The sequence below is a fragment of the Biomphalaria glabrata genome, chromosome 13 (genome assembly GCF_947242115.1).
Source record: "Biomphalaria glabrata chromosome 13, xgBioGlab47.1, whole genome shotgun sequence".
NCBI lineage: Eukaryota > Metazoa > Mollusca > Gastropoda > Planorbidae > Biomphalaria > Biomphalaria glabrata.
In genome coordinates this window covers 18,349,816-18,374,793 of record NC_074723.1, presented here as the reverse complement: position 1 = coordinate 18,374,793, position 24,978 = coordinate 18,349,816, and the positions used below count along the sequence as shown (strand labels likewise).

Below are 24,978 nucleotides of genomic sequence, written 5' to 3'. Positions count from 1 at the left end.
CATTAACACATTGTATTGCACAAATCAGTCATAGAATCACAGAGTATATCATCAAGATAGTTTAATTCACACTATTTACTACAACCAATAAAGAAATTTTGAAAGCCATATGAAATATTAATAAATTAAACCTTGTATGATTTAGACATTTTAATAAAATTGCACAGTCTTGAAAGGCAATTTCATGGGATCAACTGTTAAAAGATATAGCTCAATCTAAACAAAATTATAATAAGTATGTACTTGCCTGCAAAACTCTAATGTCAAGGTCAGTATTTTCTGCATCTCTCTCTAAGGCTGCTAACTCCTTTTCACAAACCAACCTTTCTTCATCACTCAACACTTTTTGTCTTTTCTCATGGACGGCCATCCTACAAAATTTTCAGAATAATTTCAACACATTTTGTGCATGATTAAAAAAGAAGAAGATTTAATTAATTAAATACATTAATACTATTCAAGTTAACTTAACATTTTAGAATACCGGGTACATAACAAATTTAATCATTAACAAGACTGACCAATATAAAATGTCACCAAAAATAATGTACTGGAAATAAGGGGCAAATGTTTTAGAACTAACTGATTATCTGGTATTCTTTGATATTCCAAGCAGAAGGTATTTGAATTTTTTTTATTAGCAAGCAACAAAAAAATAACATCAAATAAATGCTGTTATATATAATATAATTTCTTTGCTCCATAAGTGATGAGTTCCATGACTAAATCTGGTTGAGGATGTATATCTTGTATTACTGAGGTATGATGCACAGGTCAAAGGAAAATAATACATTCCAATTATTCTAGCACCTAGTCATTGACCTTATTTTATTAAACTTATGGAGTAAAAAAAGAAAGAGAAACTAAAAGAAATGAATGTAACCTTTTCTTCTTTAGCTTGGAAAGATTTAGCTTCAGCCTTTCTACTGCAGCTTTCAGATCTTCAGGTGTGGTAAATGGGTTATCAATGAGATCTGTTATGTTTTCTACCTTTGGAGTTAGGGGACTTTCACCTGTAAAGTGAGATACATTGCAAAATATTATATGTATATTTATATGTTAAAGATATTTAAATTTTTCTTAAAAACAAAACAAAAAATTGTACATTTACAGAAATAAAAGCTGAGCCAGATGATTGTACACCAAGAAAATTTAACAATTTCTACATATTAGGATAAAATTAAAAACTGATCTACTGTGTTGAATTACAAAATGTATTGAAACATTTTATGACATTTCAAATACTATTTGAAATAATAAAACATAATAAAAAAAAAAAAAATTTTATACATAAAACCTTTTTTTTGTGTCTAAAATGTGAAATATTTTCTTTATTAACTAGGATCAGAAAAGTTACCTTTAAAAGGTGAAAGCTCTGAATTAAGCCTGCTTGAGTTAGGACTTGGAATGGTAGTATTATTTTTCAATGCATCTAAAGAATCATTTTCCACAACTTTGATTGGAGAAACTCTGAGAATTTTTTTATCAGCAGGCTGAGAAGGAATTTTAGGTACTGCACCCTGATCCCACTGACTTGGCTTATGATGGATGTGAGTTGGTGCATTTAAGTTTGTGTTATTTGTAGTATCCTTTACTGGTGAAGAGTTTAAAGAATAAGAGGTAGGTCTATAACTTGGAATATTTACATTTAAGGGGATAGAATTTTCAAGATCTGAAACATTCCTCAAAGGCAAAACAGGTATATCCTCAACATCTGAAAATAGCCTTTCATTTATGTGTAGCTTTTTATCACTGTTTTGAGATTCTGAACACTGATGAGTATCATTTAGATTGCTGGCTATAGTGTTAGGTTCAGGTGATTTGGATTTGACAGATCTTTTAATGACGATAGAATATTCATCTCCATTAGGAGATAAAATAGTTGCAGTAGTGGCAATCATGCTGTTTTGTTCCATAATGGTCAAGTCTGAAGGAGGCTTGGATTTGGTATGTTGTTTATCCAAAAGGTTATAGCTGTCTCTAATTTTGGAAAGTTTTGAAGTTCGTTTGTTTGTAGATGTGGAATGCTTGATGGCAGTGGAAGATGATTGAACACAAAAACATTGATTCTCATTTGAAGGAGAAACATTTTCATTCTGGTTGATATCAACACATGGCAAAGACTCTTCTGTGAAGTCACTGATATTAGAAGCATTACATGAATGCTGCACACTTCTGCAGCTCAGAGAATCTAGTGCAGCATACCCACAGTCTATATCTTCCCCTTTTTGGGTACTATTTTCACTACCAGTTTCACTGTCTGAATTATTCCCCTTTACACTGTAGAACCCACTGTCTGTGGTGTGTTTAGTTTTGTTAGATGATGATGTGCTGTCAGAAACATCTGAAGAATGGGTGTCTCCATTAACCAGGACAAGTGCTTCTAGGTTTTTCCCAAGAGCACCCTCATCAGACGAGAGTTGTTTATCCTCTGAGGGACCAGCACATTGGTAAGAAGCATGGAACTGTTTTGCTGTAAGTGTTGTATCCAGAGGATCTTCATAATCATGAGATGATGTCATATCCTTGGAGGGAATCATGTCCTAATAGTAGAAACAAAATAAACAACGTTATAGAAATTAATTTTTAAAAATGCAACGATAATATTTAAAAGAGTGATTACTTCTTGAATATGCCAATACAGCATACTTGAGTATCTATTACATTGTCATACAGGGCAAAGACTCCTCATATTTAGGATGTCAGTTGCAATAATATAAAGGATTTCCTTTAGCTTACATTGATGATTTTTTTTTAAAGCACAATAAAATAACTTAGTAAGAAAAAATCATTATCAACATAAATGATAGGGAAATATGGACAGACATGCTTGGTGCAATGATGTCATGTCAAGATACAAAGAGTGAAAGAATCCTTATGAGCAGTTCTTATATCTGGGAAATTATTTAAAAGAACACTCTAAATGTCTATATAAGGAACTACTACTGTAGCTCAATGGATTTAAAGTTTAACCTTAGGTGGAAGTGTAGGATACTTGAATATCATGATCTCACCCCTTCCAAATAGAACATTGTTTTTTAATTAAGACACAGTGGGAAAAAAAGCAGACAATCTCACATTATTATAATCCGGCATCACACTTTTAACTCTTTCAGTGCAGCATTACTCCCAGGGAGTAACTTGGTGTATATTATTTATTTCACTATCTTTTTAATGTTTAACTTATTTCTCTTTATTTTTTTTTAAATTTCCAGATGTGAGAGTGATTGTCCTTTGTTTTGTTTGTATATTGGGAGAACAAATAATAAGTTTAAAAAAGATAACATTGTTTTAATGGTTACTCTTATTTAGTTTATTTCACAAGAACCAAAAGAAAATGTAAATGCTAACAATTTTTAGTGCACTTGTTCATCTTTTATGAAATTTGAAGATGAAATGTGTCTAGTTTTGTGATTTTTCAATATATATGGATTAAATGTAAAATTAAAGGGTAAATCTTTCACTATAACGATTTTTAAATGATTTTTTTTTCGTATTCAGTTTAAACTTAAAATAAAATAAAAATATTTTCCTAATAATTTATTTGATTTATTACAAGTTTGTAGCTAATTAATTTTCCTTTAAAATAAAATAAATGTGCGTTTCTTGTATTGGATATCCAATATATATATCCTATCCAATACAAGAAACGCACATTTATTTTATAGTTTCCAAAAAAAGAAGTGTTTAATTAGACTTTTTTTCCTTAACTTAATTAGTGCTGTCATAAAAGGTAATCTATAAAATGTCAAGAAATAAATATGCTTTAATAGAACAAACAAAATTTTAAGGGCATGAAAATCTATTGAGTAGTCTGCACAAAATTTTAAAAAATCGCAATCCTATCTAAAGATTGCATTTTATCTAAAACCTCTTAATGCTACGACCTATTTTTACGCAAGACAGTTTTTTTTTTTTTTTTTTTTTTTAACTTACCCACTTTAAAGGAGGGATCTTCTTATGCAAATATGCATTTTCTAAATAGGGTAAAAGAATTACTAACCCATTGTCTTAGCACTGTGAGACTCATTAAGCTTTGGCTATCACTATCCTTGACTTTGATGAAGTCTTCAAGACCCTGCGGCACATCTCCAGTGGATGTTTCTGATAACAAAACTTGTACCCAGGAACTCATTTCTTCTTTACTTATGGGCTAAGGAGAAGTAAACAAATTGAATGGTCTACAATTTAGCCAAACAAACAAATACAAATACAATACATTTGACTCTCTGTAGTCCAACATGCTCAGTTATTAGATGCAGCGATGAAGTTTGCATCAGCTACACACGCATATTGTGACATGCATCTTTTCATTTTATTTTGTTACTGTGTTAAATGGTGATACATTCCTATGTGTCTTCCTGTGATACTATACAACAGTTGACCTGCTCTATTCTTTAGTGTTCAAATTTTGTAATGTCTTAAATGAAGGCGAGAAAAATTGGCTAAGATAAGCATAAAACATAATCTCTTCTTAAAAATTGGGAAATTATTAAGAGGTATGTTCATGGTGAAACTCCCAATGCCATTTCTTGATTTATGACGTTGGTTGACCTACCGATTTGACATTATGAAAAATAAGGAGAAAATAGCACATTATTATTAAGAATCAGATTACATTTATGTAATTCAGCAAAATTATCTTATTGTTTTTTAAGGTCTCAAAGACTACACTATTAGTCTACAAATAGAAAGTTATGTTAAAATAATAGTAATAGTAATGTTTTCTAAGAATTACCTCAACAGTTATCTTTTCTTTCCCACTTTCTAATATCATGAGTCCAAGTTCACTATTGGTTTCCACTACAGCTCTACGTATAGTGCAGGGCCTGAGCAAGAAATTAAGTTCACATTGTCTGCTTTGTTGAGTACGGTAACACTCAAACATATTTTCTCGAACAAGACACCATCGCTTGCCCCATTTTCTTCTATTAAATGTACTGAATATAAACAAATAGCCTAACGAGAGAGAAAAAATACAACACATAGTTAGTTTAATGTAAGGTTATAAAATTAAAAAGTTTATAAATCAAACCAACCTGATGTGACAAAAAAAAATTAAAAAGATGAAATTAGCTTAAGGAAATGTTTTTCAATTAAAAACAATGCTTTATAAACTGCAATAGGCTCTAAACATTTACAGCTAGGTGGGTTTTTTTTGTATACAGGTTAATTTAATTGTTCTTTTTATACTAAAAAGAAAATATTAATAATATTTTTAGAATTATCTGTGTACTGCTATTTTGTTAAAAGGTAATTGTCTTGTAATTAGTGTCTAGTGTCAATAGAGTACACTGGGTAAAGCAAGGGCTCAAGCAGTAAATATATAAATAAAATCATTGAATTAAATAACAATTGTGAGCACAAGGTTCAAAATAATTTCATCATAAACATTATTTATATAAAAGTATGTTTTATATTTTAAAATTTTTCTTGTGAAAATATTATGAAAAAAGGTGCTCCTTTAAAAAGTAAGTTTAACATAAAAAATACTTTTTCATAAAATCTCACTTATATTAAGTAAATTGTAATGATTATTTTGAATCAATCATAACTGTATACAACTGCATAGGTTGTACTCTCCTGGTCTTGAGATTTTTAAGCCTCTGCTATCTAGCATGTTGACAAGGGTCCCATTTGCACTTTGGGGGGAGTGCACCATTCAATTGCTTCCAGATATCTCATTATTGCAAGGCTTATCTCCCATATCTCCCATTACCTTAGTACATTTTTCATATTTAAAAAATTAATTAATTACAACTGATTGATTAAATAATTGGTTTTAATTTTTGTTGATTTATGTGTTGTCATCGACAATGAATAATAGATAATTGTGCAAAGTTTCAACTTCATTCTAAAATGGGAAGTCAGAGACAAGAAAGTCAATAAGATTTTGGTAAAAAAAAAAAAAATCATAATGTTCTCTACTATGCTATTTGAAAATGATGCTTGTTTATTGTTCCATATTATTTGATTTGTTGCTTTCTTGAAAGGATATTTATTTTTAAGTAAACCATAAATATTGTTAATACTAAAGTAGGTTTTTTCTAAGAGAAGTGTACAAGACATTTTGTCTCCTAGACACCTGAAAAAATATAAATTAGATAAAAAAAAAAAAGAAAGATATGGTAAAATGGAAGGGGATAATAGTATGGAAAATATAGGACTTAAATTTATATATCAATTTTTATATCAAAATACCTTTGTGATCAACATTGGCCATAATTTCCTCTTGTGTTTCATCTAATCCTTTCCAAGAAATAGGAGTTCTATTGTCCATTGGAGTATTAGGTGCAGAAGAACTATCACTGAACACATTTGGAAGACTGAGGTCAGATGTTGGAGTTAAGCCTGAAGGTGAAGTATTTCCTACTGACGTGGAGGAGGAAACAGAAGACTCTTCAACTATGCCATTGTGAAGGTCACTGTAATCTCCAGAGGAAACTGAGGTCATGTTGCTAGTGCTTTTTCGTGGCTTTGTGGACTTTTTCCCAATGCTCTCAAAGAACTGAGTTGCTCTGAATGCAAATGACCCCATTCTCATCACCTTGTTGCCTTTATTTAAAAACAAAATGGTGGAAATTGAGTTGTTATTAAAGAACAGTTGACAAAATAGTACTTAGAGCTATTAGTGTTTATCAATAAAATATATAAATCATGAGTTAGTTTTAATTTTTAGCTCAATTTTAAAAATTACATTTAACAAGCCTAATATCCCTATTGGACTATTTTACATGTAGAACTAGCTGTTAAATGTTTGAAATGAGCATAGTAAGATTGGATATTATTTTAGTATTCTATTAATACTTTACCATGACTATAATTCATGTGTACCATTATTTATTGAAGAAATTATAACTTAAGAAAATGGATGTCAAAAACTTATAAATGTCTAAAAAAAATAAATTCTAATTACATAAAAGTATTTATTCTACTATGAAGACAGAGTATCATTAAAATTTTAGGGAGGAAATTGTTTAGTTATCATAGGCTAAGATAGCAGTGAAATATTGGGGTGAGGAGGGTACCCTTTTAAAAAAATAATAATCTTTAAATTGAAAGAAAGTATTTGTGCCATAAGGATGTTGTTTTTTTTCACAGATACAAGACTTGTAAGCAAACCTTATCAAATTGTTAACAAGTTTAAGCTGAACCTGATCTAAAAGAAAATAAGTAAGGGTGTCTGGATTTAATGAGGTAAAAGCTATCATAGAAACAAGATACCTCTGAGCCTTGCCTTTGAACTATCCTCAGAAGTTCCTTCACTTCCCGTTGAAAGGTTTGAATTAGAACTGGTTAGATCATTCTGTAATAAAATAATATCAAACATAGATTTAATATAAAATAAAATGCATGTATAATATGTCACATTGTATTATAGCATAAAAAAAAATAGATATCATTCACATAATTACTATGATCATATTTAGAATTTGCTTGAAGCAAATTTTTCAATATAAAATACTGCAGGCTTGAAATATTCAAAATTTATACAAAGATTTTATTTCATTAATTTACATTGTTAACGCTTACTTAATTTTTCTATACAATTATGTCATTGAAACAGAATTAATATAGTTGTAAGTTTATAAAGAAAAAAAAAAGAGAATTAAAATATACTGCCTCTATCTCAAAAGAAAACATAAAGAAATGAAGTATTTAAACAATGCAAGCAAATGTCGAACAAAGGATTCTAAAGATTGAATTGATAGTCATATTGTTTTAAATTTTGTTTCCATGCTTTAGATGAATGATTTAAAATCATCTGGGCTGGAAAATAAGAATCTAACATGCTTTGTAGAAAGTTTTACTGACAAAACTCATCTGTTTTTGCATCTTTCTTTGAAAGTGCAATGAAATAGAAAGAAATATGCTTCATGCATGTGCTGAGGATAGAAACTGTACAAACCTAAGCGATGTTAAAAGTCTTATTATAAGGAATTATCTATTAGAATATATTTAGATTTCATTAATTTACATTATTAATCTCATTTTATTTTGTCTATGCAACTAGTTGAATTAAAACAGAATGAAGTTAACTGTATTTTTAAAAAGAAAAAAAAAAGAAGTGAAACTATCTTTTAAACATTGCCAGTTAGGCGCTTTATGTAAAAATAAGAATCTAGTTTTTTTACGTAATGTATATCTTATAAATCAATATTTCCTACACAACAAATGTTCAATTCAGTGTACAAATTATTATCAAACTATTTTAGAACCAGAACTAGTACCATAGGATTTGAAGCCAATGTTATAGACAATGCTTGAAAATCAGGCTAATAATATTTATTGATTTATTGTGGAAATGATATGCAGGGAAAGCTATTTGTCATATATCCATTTCACATTGCAGGGGATTCATCTTCCTGGAAAGGGTTACTGAGAAATTATCAGTATAGGAGAACATTCAGTACTGTCAGAATGATGAAGTGATGGTATCTTATTCCCTGCAGGATGTGTCTAGATGTTCCAAATGAGCATCATATCATTGTAGAACCTTTTTTTAGTCTGTACTTGAATTCTTACATTCATATTAAAATACTAATAAATAATAGATAGTCATCTTTAAAATATGATCACATTTTTTTGTGGGTACTTTTTTATTTAATTGAAATTAATTAACTGTCATTCCATCTTATCTTAATAATAAAAAAAAAATCATTCCAATGAGAAATTCATCCTCTGCCTGTATCCATGTGTTAGTCGTGCATATTAGTTAAAGAGCACTTGAATGATTTTGTCCTACCACATGGAATAAGAAATGTGCTATTATCTTTTTGTCTTTCTGAGTATTTTATTACAGCTATGCGTGAGTGACTTAGTTTGAGGTTCTTTCATAATTAAAATAGTGTATCTTTCTGACCAATCAAGATGAGTTTACAGAAAAGTGCATGAAGTATTAGTAGACACCAAAAAGTTTTTAGATTGAAACAGATTAAAAATAGGGTTCAGGCAAAGAAGGAAAACAATTTTACGACATATGCAAGAAAAAAACAACAACCAACAAACTAATATTTATAATCTAAACAACCTAAAAATTATCAATGACAAAAAAGTATTAGTTGACAAAAATAGTACAATGTTATTGAGATAGGCATTTTACAAATAATATGACCAACACATGTCAATTTATTGTTGTTGTTTTTTCACTAGTTTCATGCAAATTTTGATGAACAGACAACCAAGCAAGAAGTGAAGGAACTCAATGAATGTAATACAAGTTAATCAGTCCAAAAATTTGAGATGAAAAAAAGTGCCATGATGATAACACACAAATTCATGAAAGCCAGGCTGCAAACAAAACAACTCACTCCTCTGAAGGCTAGGATGATCTGATCAAGAGGTAAAGACCAATTATAAAAGACACTTTTCCAATCCCATCTTGCCAAAGTTAGAGGCGTTGATGACTGAAGAGTAGTGGACCTTGATTTCACCTGTGGGATGCCTGACTGGTCTTGTTGTGTATTTTGTCTGTTTTGAACACCAACCAAAACAGTTTGTGGAGCCACCTGTAGAGTTGGTTCTGGGAGTTGTGTCCCTTGTATCTGATACATGCCCTTTTGTCTTCTTCTTAAAATATCTTTCATGGTGGAACCAATAGATTTTTCTTTATAACTTCCTGTGTTAAAAGGACGTGCCCTTGAATCCAAAGTTTTGCTTTTGAACAAGGAAGATTTTTCACTACGAAAATGCCTTGAGAGTGTTTTTGTCCTCAAAGGCTGTTCTGAGGCAGTCTGACTTAGGATAGAGCTGTTACAAGTACTCTCTGAATCAGCTTCTTCATCTATGAATAAATCTTCCAAATCAGCTTCACATGGTCCAACTTCATCATAATCCATATCAAGATCTTCTATATTTTTACTAGTTTTGTTATCCTAGAAGGGCAAAGGTCAGTATAAATGGGTTTGCTTAAATAAAAATAATATAATTTTCTGCATAACAAGTGGTAGTCTAAATATTTGCATATATATATATATATATATATATAATTGTTTAATAATGGGGCAAAATATTTAGGACAGTATAAAATAACCATCATCTATTTGGGAAATTTGGTCATTTAGTAGTATAAATATTTAGCATTCAGAGCAAACCATTAGAAGACATAATAACCAGAACCACAGCTTAATGAAAAGAGTTACAAAATTTTAGAAATCAAGTTACTTCTCTTTCATCTGACCTTATTATTATTATTTAGTCAAAGAGAGCTACACTACTGTTTTGTGAAGTTTATTTATGATTAGAGTTAATGTAATTAAAGAGCTAAAAACAACACAATGATATATAAACAAATAAAGAGGAATAATACTGAGGTGCTACTACTGTGTGTGTTTAAAACAAGTATCAAATTTTAAATGTTTCCATTTTACCATACAGACATGTACATGGGAAGAGTGATTACAGAATATGATTTGTGTATTAGACAGAAATACATGTTACCTTGCTTCCCATGTGGCCAGTGGCACCATAATCTGAATTCCCAGTGAAGGCCCTAGCAAGGTGAGTTTCATATTTGGGTAGTGGCTGACCCTTGGAGACTCCATTGATATGCTAAGTAAAAAAAATAAACAAATTAATGTGAATTATAATTCGCTACCAATTTAAGTTACTTAAAAGTGTAGAAATAAAGTATTTTCCAGAGATAAAGAAATATGAATAATTCAGACAAATATTAAAATGAATGACCAATCAATGAAATGAACTAATAGAAGATAGAAGTAAGTATTATTTAAAAATAAAAAATTTCAAAAATGGAAGAAACAAAATAAATTGTAGTCTCCCCTCCCCCTTGAACATTCTTTTTAATGATTCCCTACAGTAACTATCCATACAATACCCTCTATATGTAATAAAGTAAAGTAAAGTTCCCCTTTCAGACCTTGTGGTCTATAGGGCAGATGATGTAAAGGTCATCTGTTTCTGTGGCCTATGGCTTATGAGGGTGTCATGTGGCCAGCACAATGACCAACAGCCTATATTTTTCCTCAACTAATGTCAGGTACCCATTAGAGCTGGGTGGACTCAGAGGCACCCAAAGATCCTGAAATAAAAATCCCAATCTTCATCAGGATTCAAACCAAGGACCCCCAGTTCAGAAGCCAAGCACTTACCGCTCAGCCACCGTGCCTTCACTATTATGAAATAGTGTTATGCAAAACTTTATTGTTTCTTTTGAATACCAAAAATAAGAAATATATCATATCTTTTTGTTATAATCACATAAAGTGTGAGCATAGAATAGTTACAGCAGGAAAAAAATGCTTGCTCACTTGGTTTACAGATAAAACAATATTGAAATATTAAAATCATGGTATACAAAATTGCAAGAATTTATAATAGCAGCAAAGTCTTTTTTTAAGACTAAAATTACAATCTAAACTTACATCTGCCCATAAATAAGCCCAGTCTCTGAAATCAACAGAAAAGGTGTAGGAATCCTGTGTGGGGTGTGCCATTTTGATTTCAAAGCCTCGACGCCCATCTCGCTCCTGAACCAATGCCTCATATCCACTGAGGGAAATCACCATAGAAGGTCTGGCATCCTTGTCTGGCTTATACATTGCCAGGCAACCATTGCTAATGGCTACAAGCCTTCTATTCCAGCTAAGCTTGCCCTTGTGGTAGAGCTCTCCTGAAAGCAAAATATTTTCCAACTTTCTGAAGGGGACACTGATTTCCCACTGTGAAGAAGATCTAGATTTACTGAGCTTTTTATTTTTTTTAAGCCCAGATTTCTTTTTTGGCCTCCTGAAAAATGAAATTTATATCAGCTTTAACTATTTATTTTCATATATTAATTCTATCATGCATTCTATTTATGTAAACAAATTTCAAGATATTGTGAAGCTTCCAAATATTTTATTATGAATGCAACTCAGATGTGTTAAAATAACAATTTAATTGCCCTACATTTATAAAAAAAAATAATAGTATAGAAACCAGTTGAAGGTTTTATTATTCAAATTATTCTGTTTATTTTAATATTATAAATATATACATAACAAGGTTACAAAGACAGTTTGTGTGAAACACAAACTCAAAATTGGCCCCCGAAGTGGTCCACCCAGGCAGGTTTCAATATTTTCAGAAAGAACATCAGAATGAAATTCTATCAAAGACAAATGACAGAGAAGAATGGAGTAAGAAGGTTGACTGATCTTGTGTGGTGCCCCAGCGGTCAAGCAGACCAAAGGATAGGTGAAAATGAATGTGAAGTTTGATGTGAACCTGGATTGATGTCTTATAATGAATATCTAATTGATCTAATTGTTTTGTAAAGGGTCAATCTCTTATTCAAAGCCTCAAGAAAAAAAAATTTGTTAAAAAAAATAATTTCCTAAAGTTAAGTGTTGGTAGCTGAGTATGCCCTCCGACTCTGCAGTTCACGCGCGATAATAGGAAAAACTACTTATTAATTCTTGTTTTAAATTATGTTCAACTTATATGCATACTAAATAGATTTTTTCTCTTCAAAAAAAGTAAACATTTTCTTTATGTAAATGTGGTAGATAGCATGACAGAACTTACTCAACTTAGCAATACAAATATAAAAAAAAAAATTTTTGACAAAAAATCTAAAACCATTACATAAATGTGTTAAAATATGGTTAATAACCAACTCCCCTACTTAAGAGCCATCTGTGTTTGTTACTATTAATAGTGAATATTTGTGAAAGTGGTGTATTTTTATGAAAAAAACTGCTTGCATAAGTGATTTAAAAAATTAGATTTCTCGCTTTCAAAAAAGAAAAAAGTAGAGTTGCATCAGAACTTTGAATGGTCTAAAATAGTATGATGTCGAATTTTCACTATCTTTTCTAGTTTACTAGATCTAAACGGGACGGACAAACAGACATTTCACAGAAAACTAATAGCGTCTTTTCCCCTTTCAAGGGCCGCTAAAAATCTTATCTAGTGCTGATGATGAAAAGTATTAGGGAAAAGTTAGGAAAATATTTTTAATGTGGTATAAATAAAAAAAAATGTGTTAAGTTTTAGAAAACCAAATATTTCAAATTTGTAAGGAAAAATATTTTCATGATTTTTCATTTAGAGTATACTTCAACTATTACTTAGAAGTTATTAAATTGTACAATTAGTATTGCCTATATAGGTCATTAATGAACTCACATTAGTGATAAGTTAAGACTTACTTGGGTAATTTTATGTTATTTTTGTTTCTAAACTCTTGATCTTGAGCATCAACTGTTTCATCAAAAGATTCATAGCTCGTGCTGTCTCCATCACCTTTGATCATTTTTAAATTAAATAACTGTATTACTTTATAAAATAGAAACTTTAAGGATAATATCTATATTTTTGAGGGTTTACATACAAAAGCATATATATATATATATCTATTAGCATTACACACAGGCTATACCCATTGATTTTTTTTTCAGGCTTTACAGCATTTATTATGGCTGGACCATCCCCTCCCCTATTTTTATTTTTGAGCTTCCAGTAATTAGGTTACACTTTAACAATCCCCTAAAAAACTTTTAGCCCCTAAATTATTGTATCTATTACAATCAAATGAAATGGCCCAATTAACAAGACAAGTGTTTATGAGGGAAGACTATCAGGAACTCTTTTTATTACTTAAGTGGTGTTGCACTGTTGTGCTAGTGTGCAAATGTACATAAATATCAATTCTTACAATTAGCTTTGCAATACATTTCAATGAAACAAATTATTGTGGAAGGGTTGATATCTAGTGTACAGGATTTGCACTTCAGACTAGAGAATCTGTTTAGTTGTTAATATTAAACTGTAAAAATCTTTTTTGAATAATAAACAAGAAAAACATTTTAAAAAATACTTTTAAAAAAACAAAGCTAATATTAAGTGTAATAGTTTCAATTAGTTTGGATCAGTTATTTAATTATATTTGCAGGTGACTTATACATAAACTGTGTGATTAGAAATATTTTAAACAAATTATTTTTGTTTAGCTTTTAGCTTTGTCAATATGCTATGATCCTATCACTTGCCTAGGCCAGTTTTTCAAGATACCAGAGAAAATAATTAATTACCAATACTTAATTAACTAATTGGCTATTTTTTAATTGATTCTTGTGTTGTCAGGTAAAAGAAATAATTGTGCAAAATTTCAGCTTGATCTGAGATTGAGTGTGGGAGAAATAACATTTTCAAATACAGAAATAAAAGGTGCTTTCAAATACAGGTAAAGAGAGAACGCCATTCCTAAGCTTTATTACATTTCGGTGTGACAAATATAATGGTGCGGTTTGGTCTGTATAAGCAGATGAAACAATGCATTCTTTCTTATCTTTGGACTTGAAACTGATACTGGTACCTTATTATTACCAAATGAGATTATTAATGATTTTAATTCATAGAAGATTTATATTGTAAATCTATAAAACTTTTGTATATCTTAAATAAGAAAAATAAGTAACTAAGTAAAAAAATTATAAAATGGGATTTAATTTTGCCAAAATGACCACTCTAAATTTTCATTAAAGTTGATAATTTTTGCCTTGGAATGAGTCAATAGATCTACAATTTACAAAGACGGTTTTTTTATCCAGTATAACAATTAATTATTTTTATAGAAAGACTTGAAAAGGTCAAAGAACAAACCTGATAAATCTCCATCTGATCTTTCTCCTGATCTGTCAGATTTCTCAGAGTGAGTTACATAAAGCTCATTGCGCTTGGCAAGAAGAGGACGAAATGGCAACTCAGGAGGCCTCTCTTCAGCATTCAAGGAATTTCTGCTTCCGAAATCAAAGAACTTTCCATCTTTTCTGGGTGGCAGAGGAGGTGGACTCAGAGGCAGTGGAGGTGCATTAGAATCTGTCATGTCCTCTGAAAAGTCTTCAATGCTGCCAATGGTAACTGCATTGCATCCATCCACACCACATGATATACTGTTTTCCTCAGAGGACAGCTGAAGTCTGGCCACTGGGATCTCATAGAGATCATTTTCATCATCATTATCACAATCTCCATCACTGCTGTTGGTTGGTTTGCTGACATTCTCTTCTTTTAAGCTTTTAGTGAGAGATAACAAAAAAGGATCTCAATGACTAATTGGCATTCATTTTAAACTTAAGTTGAAATTATTTAATTTGGACAACTGCCTAAAGCATGCAGGTAAAAGTGTATGTGGGTGTGTAGGCTATTAGCTAATTTGTTTAGGATAGAGGAAATTTTTTTTTTAACAATCAGATGAATATCAGATAAAAAAAATATTTTTACGAATGTAGAATATACTACTAGCATATCCTGCTGTGACTACTATTCATTTTTAAATATATTGTTTCTGATTAATTTAATGTACCTTATTTTGCTATGTTGCAATAAGCTTTTCTTTTTATGTTCTAGTAAACTTAAATTATGACTAAAGCTAGAACCACTTAAATAATTGATAAACAAGAAATAGAAACAAAACTTGTATAAAGGAAAGAACTGCTAATTACTGCCATTTATTAGAAAATTACATGATTTAGCTCCTTTTCTGCTATATAAAACAAAATTAATTTATTATTTCTAAATGATTTACTAATTGGTTAATTTTTGGATTGATTCATGTATTTGCCATCGACTATAAATAATTGTGCAAAATTTCAACTTGATTCGAGAATGGGAAGTGGGGGAAAAGAACCATCTCAAAATGTAATAAGGGCATTAAATCCATATATATATATACACATCTCTCATTAAGTAGCATTTATTCCCCTTAATTCAATATCAAATAATATTATTAATCACCAGCAATTAATTAAATAATCGTTTAATTTTTTTTTATTGATTCAAGTCTTGTCAGGCTCAATGAATGATTGTGCAAAGTGTTAACTTGATCCAAGAATGGGAAAAGGGAGAAAAAACATGTTCAAATTAACTTTTTACCAGATAGACAGACAGACAGAGTGAGTTGACATAAGCTTTGTAAAAAAAAGTGATAAAACATTGACCCATTTGTTTTCTAAATTTGGATTCAGACTTCAGAGTTATTCCTTCTACTGGGTGGGTAACCAGCTAAGGCTAATGAGCCCATCCTGCCCAAAAAATGATGGCTTACTATTCAAAAATAATTCTTTTATTTTCTACACATAGGAAATGTTTTAATTCCAATATAATTAAAATTATTTTTGTTATTTCATAACATTTATTTCTCAAAGGTAACTTGTCTACTGATGTTGGAGAATGTTCACCTTTATGCCTTGCATTAAAATGTTTTAACATTAAGTCTTATTTTTAAAAAAATGAGACTATTCAAAGTGTTGTAGATTTAGTTTGTGATTTTCTTCACATTTGTACAAAGCTCATATTAACTCATTCCGTCTGTCTATGGTCATTTTTTTAATTTTGTTTGACATAAAAGGGGGAAAAAATTGTACTGTATTGAGACATATGACTGTAAATGTGGAGTTATTTTCATTATATAAGCTTTATTATTTTTTTTTTTAAGTAATTTTTTATTGTTCTTGTTATCGTTCACTTCAAATGCAATACATATACAGAGAATGTTCCCACACTTTATTTATTTAAACTGAACTGATTAATAGAGCCTGTGATGGATTGTATGAGCTGACAAGCCATTAGCAGACTATAAACTTTATTACAGTTGTAGACCAGTACAAAAGAATTGTGGTGAAAGAACTAATTTATAACCCACAGCATTAAATGTAGTCTCTTTTTTTTTTTTTTACTTAAGTTTCAAGTTTATCACAGCGTTTAATATTGTCTCCTTACTTTCGACCTGCTAAAAAGTATAATAATCTAGACTGTCAAGGCAAAGTTTGCAATTGTTTTTATTTAACTTCAATTGTATTATTAGAATGAGAAGTCACTTTCCAGAAATCATCATGGTGGCAATAAATGTTATGTATATCATGATCTATTTCCTCCAAAGAAATATCATAATAAACAAGAAAACCAAAAAATACTTTTAAAAAAAAAAGCTTATTGCAGTGAAATTGTATCCATTAGTTTGGATGAGTCATGTACATAAATTTGTAATAGATCTAGACCAACAACAATAAACCTGTGTGATTACCTATGGTTTTTGTTTAGCACAATTCATGCTATTAGCTTTCTCAGTACACTATGATCCTATCACTCATCTCTGGACCGGGAGGGGGGGAGGGGGGAGAAAAGGATATATGGGTGAATTTTACTGTAATCATTTTTCAAAAGCATTTACAAAAAAAAAAGGGGGGGGGGGGGAATGATCTAAATTCAAACCCATGGCTGAAGCCTCTTCAAGCCAACATACTAACCACTCTGCTAGTGAGGTGATTATAACTTCAGAAGATTGTATAGTTATGTATTGTTTGTTTCAAACTTACTTTAAAGCAGCGACCGATAAAGGTGACTAATTTAGCTTATACCACCACTTCAGTCAAGTACAACTTCTTTCCATTTTTGAGATACCAAATAAAAAAATTAATTTACAATTAGCTAATTGGTTAATTTTTTAAAATTGATTCTTGTGTGGTCAGGTAAAAGAAATAGTTGTGCAAAATTTCATCTTCATCCATTCAGAGAAATAACAAGTACAAACATTTTACCAGACAGAGATTGAGTTGATATTAGCTTTGTAAAAAGATATGTTTGAAATATTACTCGTGGTGTGCTTCTGGGATGTCTGCCTATTGGTTTTTGCTGGTGAACAATCTTTGCTCCTTTGTTCTCTGACATTCTTTCGAGGTGACCTGCCTTAAGTAATTTATTCCTTTTTATTTCCCTTATTATCAAGGGTCTTCATTTAATATTTCTTGGTTGGTGCAAGTCATCCATCCAGTTTCCTCATGTATGGCACCATACATTTTTTCTGAGGATTTTCCTTTCCCAAGTATTTCAGCAGATTTCCTGTTGTTTTGTAAACATTCAGGTTTCACTTACATACATAACTACTGGTCTTTTGATTTTAATATTTTCCCAGCTACATTTATTTTCTAATTACAACTGATATCAAATGTATAGGAGCTATGTAAAGCTTGAAAATAGACAAATGTAAATCTTACTGCGGTCAGATTTATAGCAGGGTTTTTGTAGGGAGTTATATGGGCATTTATCAACCTCTTGTTTAAAGCTTTGACTTGGTTTTGTTAAAAATCCTCAGCCATCATTACATAAAATTTGGCAAACAAAAAATGTTAATACAATGTAATATCATGTGATGTAGGCTATCTAGTACTAAAAAATTGTCTAGTATGACCCATATTCATCAAGTTTGAGATTAAGCTTTGCTCATGTTTGTAGGATAGTCAATGATTGGTTGAAATTTATGTTGAATCAAATGGTGTGCAACAGTTCCAAACAACTGTTACAATGTCATTTGAGACAAATAGCAACATTTCTCAGTCTAACATATAACTCCTGATGACTTACCTGTCTGTCGGATCAATATCATCATAAACTTTTGTGCCCTGTCAGAAACAAAACAAAAAATCTTATTAACTAATTGTCAGCTGTGACCAGTAGAGTCAGATGTTTGACACCAAGTAACGACTGAACAGATACACTGTATAGCATTCAGACATCACTTCTGGAAAGTTTGGTGAAATAAATCTCTGCATCTATGAATAAAATCCAAGTTTACTAAAAACAACTCTATTATACGAGATTGGATGCAAATTGCCTTCACTTTTAAAAAACTTAAAATGCCATGACAATCCAACTAATAGCTAATACATACATAGATGATACATACAAGAGTAATACAGATGTTTTGGATGATCTAATCTTGCAACAGATGTCTGTGTTAGGTGTCTATCTTGTAAGGAGATTCGAATGTCCCAATATGTCTAAAAAAAAATAATTTTGGAGGGCAGAGACACTTCCTGCAAGCCTTTTGAAAATCAGATGAGATGTCAGATTTCTTATTTAATTTTCCTAAAAACTTTCATTCATAATTTCAAAGTTTGTTTTGTATACCTATTTGAATTACAAAAGGATCTCCTTTCAGAAAATTAAAAATAAGTGTAGCATTTATTTGGAGCACCACAAAATTGACAGTGAAAAAATGTTTTTAATAGCGCTGTTTATTTCTGTGGTTGAATATATTAGACTGACATATCAACATATTGCAGCTCTATCTCTTCAGACTGCTAAAAAAAAGAAAAACCTTGGCCTTTAACTACTTACCTTTTCTGAAGCATTATCTTCTTCATCTGTTGGATCATCCTGATATGGGTTAGTTACTGGGTCTGCTAAAGACCTAGAAATTTCTCTCTGGGCAGCAGCAAAATCTGATGTCTGCTCAACAGGAACACCGTTTACCTCTTCTGTGGCCTTGAGAATTTCAGGGGAAAGCTTGCGCCCTAGTTTGGAAACAAAAATGTGTTGGATTTATATTCAACATTTAATAACAATAAAACATTTTTGATCACTAATAAGAATACAACTTGCTCATTCTTCAATCTACATCTTTACTGGTTAAATGCTGCATGTGGTAGCTAATGACTTAGAGAACACCGAATAACATTTTGAATACTGGTACTACTATGACAAATAAGTAGGCCTAAATTTTATTGCCTCAACCAAAAATTTTATGATTAGTTTTGATTTTACATTTGATTGGCTGGCCTTACTTATTAAAATTATACAAGGTATTTTGTTAATAATATCTAGTAATAAAAAATTACAAGTAATTCTTCTCCTTCTTCAAGCCTTTGGTCTACGTTGTATTTGCCTTTTTTTTTTTAAAAACTAAAATTATATTAAAAAAACTACTTAATAAAAACTAGTGTCAGAAAATATATCTTTTTTTTTTAAATCCTGGCTTAACACAATATCTCTGTTGCGTCTGAGATATTTTGAGACAGATGTGAAATAAAACTTTACTTAGTATTTCAATAATGAGGAATAAAGTGGCATTGAAGTGATAATTCTATGCACAAAACTATGAAATGAAGTTATGTAAGTTATGATCAGGCAGATCGAAAGTAGACAAGTATATTAAATGAAATGACATTTGGCTTCATCTTCACACATAATTGCACTGGTGGGAACGTAATGTCAATAATATCAAAGAATGATCTTGAGCAAGTATACAGATCAAAGACTCACTTGGTAAAGTTATCAACTAAATCAGCCAGCAATAGGAAAGAGAGAATGAGAGGGGGAAGAAAGGAGAGTGTGCAAAGTTTATGTAGGTTAATTCCTAACAAAGTCATATAGATATTGATCAAAGTCATATAGATATTAATCAAATCTATCATTTGAAAAATATTACTCTAATAGTAAAAAGATCTAAAATCGGGGTAAGAATATATATATATACATATATATATATAGTTAGTGTAATGCATAAATTATAAAACAAATTTCCTTATGGATAATAAAGATTATTATTAATATTACCAAGTATTATTATCATTATTATGTTAGAAACTTATATTCATTCTCTGACACTACCAGGGTCAAGCTTCATTATGAAGAAATAAAAATTCATTTATCATTATTATTATAGTTCCTAACTGATAAAGGAATTTTCCACCCAAGAAGCTGGATCAACTGGTTGTTCCCCTTAGTGTGTGTTCTCCACATAGGGCCTCTACCATATAGCTGACGTGAGCTGAGAGAGAATGTCTATGTTTGGACTCATCTAATGTGAACAGAAACTTCGTTTACCCCAAGAGATAAGTGCATGCAGGCAAAGGTATTTGTTCCAAGGCTTAGATTTCTGAGCGATGCCAGAAGAAAGGAAGAAGATACCACGTAATAAACATTCTTTAATGCTGTCTTTTGTCTTCCCCCCCCCCCCCCCACACCCTAAAAAAAATGTAAATAACGTTTAACTTAAATATAAATACGTAGTTAAACGTAGGCCTACCTAAATATAGCTAGATTATTGCTAAACGTATATAATACTTGTAGGCCTAACTAAATATAGCTAGCTTATGTTAATTGTATACTTGTAGGCCTACCTAAATATAGCTAGATTATTGCTAAACGTATATAATACTTGTAGGCCTAACTAAATATAGCTAGCTTATGTTAATTGTATACTTGTAGGCCTACCTAAATATAGCTAGATTATTGCTAAACGTATATAATACTTGTAGGCCTAACTAATTATATAGCTAGCTTATAGTTAAACGTATACTTGTAGGCTACCTAAATATGCTAGCTTATAGTTAAACGTATACTTGTAGGCTACCTAAATATGCTAGCTTATAGTTAAACGTATACTTGTAGGCCTACCTAAATATAGCTAGCTTATAGTTAAACGTATACTTGTAGGCTACCTAAATATGCTAGCTTATAGTTAAACGTATACTTGTAGGCCTACCTAAATATAGTTGGCTTATTTCTATGGTTCCTCAATAACCACATTCGACCAAAAAGAAAAAGTTTTAGAACCAATTTTTTTCCTTCTGGATACTCGTATTTGAATATTTCGTTCTATTCTCTTTTCAACTACAAAAGTTACTTCAAGAAAGAAAAATGTAGGCCTATAATTGTGATGTATTTCAGTGAAGTCTAAGCTAGGACTGATAAAAGTGATATTGATTGAAGTTGAAATCCACTTCATTCTATTACAACGTTGGTCTTGGTTCAATCAGTTCATGTCCACTCTACACTCAAGTTGTTGTTTTTTTTTTTGGCCTTGTAGATTATTCTTCAAGAATCAATTTCATTTAGTCACAATTTTTTGTTTTCATTCCATCTGGCAGTAAAAACAAAACTGTATTTGTTTATACTATCTATAAAAACTAGGTCACTGGTCTGCATTTTACCTTCTCTAGGTGGCACAGTGGGTGGAAGTTTGATTATATCCAGGCATTCAATGAAAAACTGTCTCCTCTCCTCCGCAAAGGAAGATAAAGTCTCAGCGGCTAGAGTGCTGGTCAGGAACTCTTCAATTCCAGGCAGGAGTTCTGTGAAAAAACAATAGCAACAAATCAATGAAATAATATAAAGTTAGGGTAAATTTAAAATCGTGATTAAACACAATATATATTTCTGTTGTACAGTCTTGAAGTGTAATGAATGAAAAAAAAGAGAAGCCATAAAGACATAGTATATGTGATATATATGTGATATATGACATACATATCATGCTGACATACTACATAAGAGCCGGTGTTATATAAATAGGCCTATATAATAAACTTAACCACTACACCAGAAAGAGAAGAAAAGAGAGTCACCAAAATAATGTTCACGACATCACATGGGGCTCTGCATCATCATCCCAGAACAGCTTCCAGAAGCGGCCTTAGCAGTTTGAGGGGCCCTGATCGAGTGTTATTTAAAAAAAAAAAGGGGGGGGGGCGTAATTCTCACTCAATACCCAAATTATCATTATAAGAGCGTTCATGATAATAGGTTTAGATGCCGGAAAGGTTTTATAAATCTTGAGTTAAAAGAACTTGTTTAGGATAAACAATTACTGAAATAAATCCACTCCACTATATTTCAATCTTCAGTGTAGGCCTACTTGTACGATACAATAGAACGCCTGGTAGAGACCCAAAATATTTGTATTATGGGCTGATGGTCACAAGAGAATCTCGCAAGGCCTCTCAGGTATTTGCTCCTGTTCGCCACCCCCACAAGCCGCACTTGCAGCTCCGCCTCCTCTACAAGCAAACACCCGTGTGTCTGGAATTGTACTTTTGGTCGTGTTAAGTTCCAGACAGCTTTTCAATAACGGTCCAAATGGGATTTGTGCTGACACATATAAAACACAGAATAAAATAAGCGTAGCCTACTTAAGAGACAGCTTTCCTACCCCCCTTGTCCCTAAAAAAAATCACCCCTCTCCTTATAGCATCATTCACTCTGGTACAGCAGTACTTAAAAAAAATGGTGCGAATGTAAAGGTAGATAATTGGTGCTAGAAATAGGCCTACATTTCTTTTATCAAAAACTATCTAAAAAAGTAAAAAAAAGAAAGAAAAAAAAAAGATATCATCTCAGGTGCCTGAACATTTTAACTTTAAAAAAAAAATCGCACGATAAACAACGCTAAATGCCATGGATCTGAAGTCGCTGCAATGTTTTGATAAGCTACTGATTGGAGCCGGGCTCCTACAGATTGAGTGTTACAGAGATATGGCTCTCTGCCAAGAAAGAAAGGGGAGTAAACTCAATGGTAAACGATGTTCCTAAATAACTCGAAATCAAAGACTTAAAAAAAAAAAAAAAGGTTTAAAAAAAATCGTTTCAGCTGATAGCAATACATGTTAAAGTTAAAATATAAAAACTAAATCAAATTAAAGTCATGTAAAAGGTCAAAGTGCAGATGTGTAAATGTTTAGTCTGTTTGACCACAACAGAACTTATAATTGGTATTATCATAATGAACGAAATTTAAAACTTTTTCATATAAACAAATATGACTCGACACTTGTTCACAAGTAGAACATAATTTTATTTCCATGAAGCTCGAGCACGTTTGCATCTTATGCATGATATGCTTACAAATTTGTGTGCATTGCAGTGAGTACAACAGGCCCACAGGTGTTGCCACGAGTTTGTGCATGTAGCACGAACTCCATTTATTATCTTGTTTTAAATGTACATCCTTTAAAAAACGTCTAGTGTAAACAAAAAATTGCGTATGTCGTTAAATGTTAAATGAAACATTAGTTTACAAAATGATTGAAATACATGCATTTATAAATAGGTCCAGTCTATTGAAGACTGAAACAGCGGCTGTAAAAAATAAATATTTTACTTTCCAGGTAATGGAGGATTCTGACTGAAAATGCAGTCGGATAAAACATATTTTTTAAAAGCCATTAGACTAATACTTTTTTTTTTTCAGTTTTTTTTACAGAGCGTAAATTAGTCTGGAAATAAGGTAAATGAATACCAGGGGAGAGTATAGTTGTTGAACCACCTAGGACTGAAGCTGGATATCTCAGTTGTTTCACAAAATATAATCCTTATCGTTAATCATGTCAAACTACAAAGCTGTTTCTTTAAATATACTTTTGTATACAAAAAGAAATATAGAAAAAAAAAATGTCAAAGAAATATATATGGAAAGAGCTGGACATTTACAGCCATTTGACTCAATTCTGTAAGATTTATTTCCCCTTTTCTATATAAAACAAAATTAATTAATTACCACCAACTAATTAAAAAATTGGTTAATCTTTTTTTTCTTGCTTGATTCGTTTTCTTTTAGGGACAATGAATAATTGTGCAAAGTTTCAACTTGACCGGTGAATGGGAAGTGGGAGAAAAAACGTGTACAAAATTAGTACCAGACAGACAGAGTGAGTTGATATAAGCTTTGTACCAGACAGACAGAGTGAGTTGATATATGCTTTGTACCAGACAGACAGAGTGAGTTGATATATGCTTTGTACCAGACAGACAGAGTGAGTTGATATATGCTTTGTACCAGACAGACAGAGTAAGTTGATATATGCTTTGTACCAGACAGACAGAGTGAGTTGATATAAGCTTTGTACCAGACAGACAGAGTGAGTTGATATATGCTTTGTACCAGACAGGCAGAGTGAGTTGATATATGCTTTGTACCAGACAGGCAGAGTGAGTTGATATAAGCTTTGTACCAGACAGACAGAGTGAGTTGATATAAGCTTTGTACCAGACAGTCAGAGTGAGTTGATATAAGCTTTGTACCAGACAGTCAGAGTGAGTTGATATAAGCTTTGTACCAGACAGACAGAGTGAGTTGATATAAGCTTTGTACCAGACAGTCAGAGTGAGTTGATATAAGCTTTGTACCAGACAGTCAGAGTGAGTTGATATAAGCTTTGTACCAGACAGACAGAGTGAGTTGATATAAGCTTTGTACCAGACAGTCAGAGTGAGTTGATATAAGCTTTGTACCAGACAGTCAGAGTGAGTTGATATAAGCTTTGTACCAGACAGACAGAGTGAGTTGATATAAGCTTTGTACCAGACAGTCAGAGTGAGTTGATATAAGCTTTGTACCAGACAGTCAGAGTGAGTTGATATAAGCTTTGTACCAGACAGACAGAGTGAGTTGATATAAGCTTTGTACCAGACAGT

General features: G+C 31.3%; 1 protein-coding gene across 5 annotated transcripts in view; it reads right to left on the bottom strand.

The window, feature by feature from the left end:
- Nucleotides 1-24,978, bottom strand: part of LOC106057411 (uncharacterized) — an 82,605-nt gene that overhangs the window by 4,947 nt on the left and 52,680 nt on the right. For 4 of the 5 annotated variants that reach the window (XM_056007579.1, XM_056007577.1, XM_056007578.1 and 1 more), the window contains 15 exons: nucleotides 21,720-21,860; nucleotides 19,123-19,298; nucleotides 18,367-18,404; nucleotides 14,608-15,020; nucleotides 13,155-13,248; nucleotides 11,385-11,748; nucleotides 10,441-10,551; nucleotides 9,312-9,875; nucleotides 7,225-7,306; nucleotides 6,202-6,555; nucleotides 4,739-4,959; nucleotides 4,004-4,153; nucleotides 1,358-2,543; nucleotides 884-1,013; nucleotides 248-371 (listed from right to left, as the gene is read on the bottom strand). In XM_056007579.1, the coding sequence (XP_055863554.1) occupies nucleotides 248-371; nucleotides 884-1,013; nucleotides 1,358-2,543; nucleotides 4,004-4,153; nucleotides 4,739-4,959; nucleotides 6,202-6,555; nucleotides 7,225-7,306; nucleotides 9,312-9,875; nucleotides 10,441-10,551; nucleotides 11,385-11,748; nucleotides 13,155-13,248; nucleotides 14,608-15,020; nucleotides 18,367-18,404; nucleotides 19,123-19,298; nucleotides 21,720-21,860 (4,148 nt within the window). The remainder of the gene's footprint in view (nucleotides 1-247; nucleotides 372-883; nucleotides 1,014-1,357; nucleotides 2,544-4,003; nucleotides 4,154-4,738; nucleotides 4,960-6,201; nucleotides 6,556-7,224; nucleotides 7,307-9,311; nucleotides 9,876-10,440; nucleotides 10,552-11,384; nucleotides 11,749-13,154; nucleotides 13,249-14,607; nucleotides 15,021-18,366; nucleotides 18,405-19,122; nucleotides 19,299-21,719; nucleotides 21,861-24,978) is intronic. The other variant, XM_056007580.1, reaches the window with a different exon arrangement.